The sequence below is a fragment of the Quercus robur genome, chromosome 2 (genome assembly GCF_932294415.1).
Source record: "Quercus robur chromosome 2, dhQueRobu3.1, whole genome shotgun sequence".
NCBI lineage: Eukaryota > Viridiplantae > Streptophyta > Magnoliopsida > Fagales > Fagaceae > Quercus > Quercus robur.
The window spans coordinates 76,338,195-76,345,511 of record NC_065535.1 but is presented as its reverse complement, the minus strand read 5'-3'; the positions used below and the strand labels follow the sequence as shown (position 1 = coordinate 76,345,511).

The 7,317-nt window shown below is 29.5% G+C and overlaps 2 protein-coding genes across 2 annotated transcripts; both read right to left on the bottom strand.

Annotated features, from left to right (window-relative positions):
• Positions 1-825: 825 nt before the first annotated feature.
• Positions 826-1,422, bottom strand: LOC126703572 (uncharacterized). The gene has a single exon (XM_050402531.1). The coding sequence runs from the start codon at positions 1,420-1,422 to the stop codon at positions 826-828; it is 597 nt and encodes a 198-aa protein (XP_050258488.1).
• A 4,108-nt stretch (positions 1,423-5,530) lies between these two features.
• On the bottom strand, positions 5,531-7,109 carry LOC126715075 (uncharacterized). The gene is made up of 2 exons (XM_050415499.1): positions 6,410-7,109; positions 5,531-5,917 (listed from the first exon to the last, which is right to left on the bottom strand). The coding sequence occupies exons 1-2, from the start codon at positions 6,986-6,988 to the stop codon at positions 5,633-5,635; spliced, it is 864 nt and encodes a 287-aa protein (XP_050271456.1). The 5' UTR covers positions 6,989-7,109; the 3' UTR covers positions 5,531-5,632.
• Between the last annotated feature and the right edge of the window lie 208 nt (positions 7,110-7,317).

Here is a 7,317-nt window from a genome sequence, read left to right as displayed (position 1 = left end):
TTAAATATGTCCTAGGCTTAAAACAATTTTTAAGTTGTGCTTTTATTTTCTTCTCAAAAAAAAAAAAAGTTGTGTTTTTATTTAACAGGTCATGACAATTCTGAATTAAGGGGGGAAGATCTATAATTCTTTCAATTCTTGCTATTTAATGTTATTTTGGTACTTTAGTTTTTTGAGAAGGTGGTACTTAATTTAGTTGAGTTTATAGTTTCTAGGTTTTATTTTCTTTGAGTTTAAGTTATTAGTTTTATTAGATTTTCAGTTTTTTTGTCAAACTAAGAGTTAAAATGCTAGTACAATAAAGATTCTTATGCATATTTGTGAATGTACTCAAAGAAGTAATAAAATTGATTAATTGTTGTTCTTAACGTTTTGTTCTCCCTTTCTATTCTCATTTTTCTTTTTCTAGCATTTTTTCTTCTTGTGATACAGTTCATACCGTCCTTAAACATCATAAATTTCTTTATTTTCCTTCTTCCTCACAATCCCAAATTAAGTCTTTTCTTTTATCTATTAAGAGTACCCTAAAACCATACATATTTACTTCTACCTAAATAGTCATTCAAATACCTTATTAAATCACCTTGTAATTTCTAACACAATCTCATTTTCCTTTCTTTAACAATTCTAAATGCATGAAAAAATAATAATTGAAACTCTAGTTCAACAGACCATATAGGTGCCAAGAGCTTTTTAATAGTGTAACATAACTTGATTTTCTTTATTAGGAAAATCAGTGTTTGAATCCCCTTTTCTCATTGTCGTAACTAAAAAAAATCCACCATAGATACATTATACATGTAACAAATTTTTCCTTCTCCTATGTCAGTTCAAATCAAACTTCTTCTCTTGATTAGGGTAAAGGAGTTTAATTTTGGAGCTTGCTTCTAAAGCTAAGGAACCGGTTCGACTAGCACCTTGTGACATTGGTCGAGGTAGTGTAGAATGCCTTTGAATCTCGACGATATCCACATCCCACAGAACCCAATTCGATGTTGCAGTACTATGTCGAATATCATGTGTGATCGAGTTCCGCCAAGGCGGCACACCCCCATTTCCACGCAAGTATTGGCCATAACGTGTCTTGAGCTTGACCTGGAATCCTTCTCTAATGGGTTCCCATTCAACCGAGGAATCCAATCTTTTTGGAAATGTTTGTAGCACTTTCTTCCCTGTCATTCCTAATAGAAATGGCATGTTGGAGGCTGTTAAGTACTTTCCATAACAGCTTTTGAAACGTAAAACATTGGCATTTTTAACCATCTCCAAGGTCCATCTAGCGTTCTTGACCGAACCATTGGGATCTTGGCTTACAGATTTTTCATCATCATCGGCAATTAGGAACTTGTCGTGGTGGCCTCGGAGACGTACTACTTGGGCATTTTGAAAAAGTTCCATAGCACTCTGAATGAATAGGATCATCAAATATTCTACGTACGTAAATTAAATTAAAGAGATTGTAAAATATGTAACTAATTTGTTTTAAAGAAGCTAATGATAACCAATGTGTGTTAGAGAGATTGGGAAATGTGGTAGACGTGCTTGGTAGAAAGAAAAAGAGTCAAGTTAGTTAGAGGAAATGTTGCTATATATGGGGGCCGGGTTACAAAAGCTACAATATAAAAGAACAGTTAAGATAACAAAGACTCGAAAACCAACTTGCTGTGAATTTGAAAACCAAAAATAAAATAAAAACAACTTGCTATTAGACGAAGTTATAGTGTTGTATTGCGCTAGATTAGAGCATCGTCGATTTGGTGTAGAGAATTAATGAAGAAACAAATGCCTTTGAGGTCTCATTGCTAAAGGAAGCGTTTGATTTCTGAAGTAAAATAATTCTAGAGTGAAAACAGTTTTCACAAAATATTTTATAACTTTTGAGATGATAAATTAGTAATAGTAGATGATAAAATAATGTCAGTTGTAAGGTTATATAAGAATCAATAGATTAGTTGCAAATTCAATTATCGTAAAAATTGTTATAAAAATGGCCATGTATGTAATATTACACTATGAAATACTAAATATATTAGCTGTATCATGTGTTTCTCACAATAAAACTTAGGGCACGTTTAGTAGACTGTAATAAATACTGTAATGTAATAGATATTCCTATGACATAACTATTCGATTGTTTGATTATGTTTTTATTACAATGAATAATTATTCCTTATGAATAGCTATTCTTCAAAATGAGGAATAATTATTCCTTATCAAAAGTACCGAATAACTATTTCTTTACCTTATGTAATAATTTAAAAAAAAAATTCTAAAAAGCCATTAGTTGCCACATCTTCAAAAGGAAAGAAAATAAATTTTCCTTCTTGTTAATTATTAGCTCTATTTTGAACACCCTAAAATAAGTGTATTTTAGGAAATTTGACTTAAAAATGATTTAATTACACATTCTTTTTATACTCTACTAAATTGTGGATGCATATTCAAGATTCTATTCCTAAATGGTCACCAAACTATTGAATAATTATACTTATTACATTCCAACTTAATGTATTTCTTATAATACTTATTCCTATTCTCATGTAATAATTATTACAGTGTACCAAACGTGTCCTTAAGTACACAGTTCCTACTGTTAGGCCTTAGCTAATTAAAGTATAGATTAATGAGTGGTTCTAATAGCATTTGTTATGTTAATTTGTTTGATTGGGTTTATATCTATAATTCGGTATAAAACTAATTTAGAGGATGTAGAACGAAATGGAAATTAAAACTAATTGTGATGAAACACCTATGACATATAAAATACTATTACGCTCTGTTTGTTTCAGCAATGATGTTTTTTAGAAAATGAGTCATTTTTCAAAAATTATTTTCTATAAAACCATCTCATTTTCCAATGTTTGGTAGCAATTTTAAATGAGTTGAAAAATAATTTTCTAACTTTCCTTATTTAGCTTGCTATGAGATAAAGTTTTTTTCCAAAAAAATTTAATGGAAAACAATGTCTAAAAATAAATTATACTTTTTATGTTGACTAAAGATAATTTTCCTTTGACTTATCTTTTTTTATGCTACCAAATAATGGAAAACACGGAAAACTATCTTTACACAAGGTTTTCCATCGAAACAAACGGAGCGTTAGTGTAATCTTATATACGCTGTGTTGTTGTTTTACTTAGAAAAACCTAGAGGTATTTAATAAAATACTATTAGGGCACGTTTGATAGACTGTAATAGACACTGTAATATAACAGTTATTCCTATGATTTAGCTATTCAATAGTTTGGTTATGTTTTTATTACAGGAATAGTTATTCCTTATGAATAGCTATTTTTTAAAATAAGGAATAATTATTCATCTTTAAAAGCGTTGTAATAGTTATTCTTTAGTAGATATAATAATTTCTAATATTAATATATTTCCAAATAAATAAACTTTCCATATCAACATAACAATTATGGAAATAAAAAATCATCAAAAAATAACTCATCTCTCTAAAATTTAAAATATATTATTTTCTAGGAAATATAATTTTATGAATGAGATATTTCCTAAAATAGATCAGAAGTTTTATTTTAATATTACAACTCACAACCAAACTAATGAATGTGTTTAATTATTCCATTACAAAGTATTTTATTCCTGGTAATAAAGATTACCATTCCTGTTATAATCCACATTCAGTGTACCAAACGTACCCTTAGTGTAGTCTTTAAACTTACTATTCCTGCCTTGATGTCATGTTGTTAATAAAATATTTGTCTATTTCTATAAAAAAATAAAATTTGATAAGAATAAATAAGGTAATTGTAAAATCATAATTAAAAGTAGCACACATGGTAATTAAATAAGATATTTACTTGACATAATCGCGACTTCTTGAACCCAAATTCTATTCCTAGTATATGGTTTTACTGTTAGTTTTGTTAATAAATATCTTCCGCTATTTCTATATAGGAAAAAAAAAGTCATGTATTATAGAAACAAATAAAATAAAAAATTGTAATAATTTTTTTTAAGTCGATAATAATAATTAAAAGTTTATAAGAATAAATAAGTTAATAGTAAAACTAGGGGTGACAAAATTTGACACTACCCGCGAACACGACACGACTCGATACAAAATTAGCAGGGTATGAGTTGAGATTTAATGGGTTTGTGCCATATTTGTGTTGACACAACTAACCCATTTAATAAACGGGTTAGGTTAGTGTCCAACTTATGGAACCCATTTGACTTGTCTGACATGTTTAATTAAATGATATTTTAGCAATATATCATTCAAACCCTAGGTATATAAACTTATTAATTGTTATGGTTTATTTTCTTTAACATATTGTGATTGATTATTTGTGATATTGAGATATATTTTAATTTTAAATGATTATTTGTGATGTATTTACTTGTAAATTCTAAATTCTGTATTAAATTTTTTTTTTTGGTTTTTTTAGTGAGATCAATTTGGTTAATACTAAAATTTATATATATATATATATATATATTTTTTTTTTTTCACTTTGATAAAATCTGATAAATGAATCGATAAAACTGACTTGTTTAATAAATAGGTTGTGTTAGGATTGAAAAATCTTGACTCATTTAATATATGTGTTGAGTTAATGTTGACCCATATAGTCGAATACTCTTTAGTCGACACAACATGAACTCGACACGTGAACACGAATTGTCACTCCTAAGTAAAACTATAATTAAAAAGCATTACCCGTGACAATTAGTAGGGTATCAACTTAGCTTAATTGTGGTTTCTAGAACTAACTTTTATTATATAGTATAAGATGATATATAGCCGCAGCTCATAAGTATGACTGTTTAAGGCTAAATTTAAGTATATCTGTTTCTCAAAAAAAAAAAAAAAAAGTATATATAATATTATATGTTATATATATAGACTTTAGATAAACAAGAAAAAGATGCTATGTTGGTTAAAAGTTTGTAACATGTTCTACTTTCTCATCCATGCATAAACAAAATAAAATTTTTTCATTCGGTTTTGTTATTATTATATTTCTCTTTTACTACATTGTATATATTAAGACATATTAAAGTAACATTTATTATTTAATATATATGGAAGGAGTTGATTTGTATGAATTTTGTGTTATTTAATACTATTATTATAATTTAATGTGACTGAAGCAAAAAAAAAAAAAAAAAATTATAATCTATTGTGTAATTTTGAATTTATTGAACAAATAGAACTTAATTTAAAATTGTCAAAGAATATAATTTTAATTAATATAATTTAATAGATAATTACACATGACATTATGAAAGAAATATATATTTTTCTTGGATTATATAAAAGTTGACTTATTGAAAATTTTAATTTACAAGAAATATATATATAATAAATTATGTTAAAGACATGTTTTAAAGTATAAATTATACGTGTGTATTATGTTTTGTCCATATATACATATGAATAAGTTTGAATAAAGAGCAATTAAAATTCAATATAGTGCTATTAACAAAATTCACAAAGTTAGAGGACAACCTGAACAATTAACAAAAAAAAAAATAAATAAATAAAATGATGTAACAGCTTGCATTATAAAACTCACATAAGCAACTTCCATTGACAATATTCTTTAATGCAACTTGCTATGCATTACAAAACTTAGCGACAGCCATACCGAACAAGCATGAAGCATCACACCACAACACCCCTAGCAGTTTTTGACCAATTGAACCTAGCATCAACGTTACCAAAGCTAAACCCCTTTAGTTTAAGATAAAACAAATATTGTTCCGTTGTTGAACCAGACATTACTGCAGTACTTAAAAATAAAAATGTGAGTAACCCACATAGGACCCAGCACAACACCAACCAAAGCCAAAACTTCTTTTCTCTTCTCTGGTAATCAGCAACCTGAGTACCAAGTTTTATGATTTCATCCTCATCAGATTTCTTGGAATTACCAGATCCTTCTTCATCCTGTACAAAGAAAAACAAAAACACGATTATGAGCTATCCAATTGACATGAGTATGAAACAATGAAATTTATTTAACTCGATCTTAAAAGTCGAACTTATCAATTTGTTAGATCAATATAATGATATAATGAAATTGGTATTAATAGACTTCACACTTCCTCTAGAAATTTACTGTTGAGGGATCATATATGCATCTAAAGCTGTCATATTCATTTCTCCATGGTGCATAATTTCAAAACTAAAATTAACTCCAACAAATAATTTCGATGGTGATCATATTTAATTTCCCAGATTTTTGAAGTGAATTATAGACCCAAAAAAATTACTTACACAGTAGTTAAAGTACCTAAAAAAAAACTCCTTAATGGATTGTCTGCAATCCATGAAGTGACCATTACTAACACCTTCTGATATTTTTAATAAAAACTTCTGGGATTCAAACTCCCACCCCAATAAGTGAATTATCAAAAAATTTTGAAAGCTAGCTCGTACCTTTCTTTCACTTGCAATCTCATATATAGAGATAGCTGATGGCATGCTTGTTTCCGAACACTCAGACCCCTCATAATCCTCCACAACCGAAGAGTTTATTGAAAATGATGATAAAGACGAACGATCTCTTGTTATGTCCATATCCACCTCCCAAAGAATCCAATCCTGCGTTGCAGTCCTAGAGGGCAAATCATGTGTGACCGTGTTCCTCCAAGGGGGCGTGCCACCATTGCCTCGCAGATAATTCCCACTTTTCGTCCTCAATTTCAAGTAAACACCATCTTTTCTAGGCTCCCACTCGATAGAACTATCATTTTCTGATACTGGCATAGCTTGTAACACTTTTTTCCCTGTCATCCCTAGTAAAAATGGTTCGTCTGAGGCCTTGAGGTACTTGCCATGGCAGCTTTTCAAGCGGATAAGGTTGCTGTTTTCTTCCACAAACTCGATGGTCCAAAACGCTCTGTTTGAGGCCCCATTGCTCCTCTGCCGTACTTTTTCTTCGTCGTCTTCAGCTACTAGGTACTTGTTGAAGTGACTCCTGAGTCTTACAGCTGTGGCGTCCTTAAAGAACTCCATGGTGCTTTGTACTTTCTTGGAAGTTGAAAGACAAATGGTATGAGGAACAGAGGAAGTTAATGTAAAATCTGATTGCAATTTTCAAAGGTTGAGGAAATGTTAAAAAAAAGAAAAAAAAGAAAAAGAAAGAAGTTTACTTGGTTGTCAAGTCTGAGGTTAGCTCGCGAGGCTTGAATCAGTTTATTATTATTTGTTTATCCTTGTTGACCAATGTGAAATGAGCACAAGGTTTAGTACTTTGTGCGTTGAATGGTTAAAAGTCTCCCACGCTCATTTGTGCGTTGAACGGTTAAAAGTCTCCTACGCTTGTGTTGTATCTGTGAGTGGAT

What these genes read in the sequence shown, in the direction of transcription:
- LOC126715075 (XM_050415499.1), bottom strand. Translation starts at nt 6,988, where the DNA reads ATGGAGTTCTTTAAGGACGCCACAGCTGTAAGACTCAGGAGTCACTTC. An exon ending in AGATTGCAAGTGAAAGAAAG is followed by an intron (nt 5,918 to 6,409) that starts GTACGAGCTAGC and finishes TTCTTTGTACAG; the next exon opens with GATGAAGAAGGATCTGGTAA.
- LOC126703572 (XM_050402531.1), bottom strand. Translation starts at nt 1,422, where the DNA reads ATGATCCTATTCATTCAGAGTGCTATGGAACTTTTTCAAAATGCCCAA.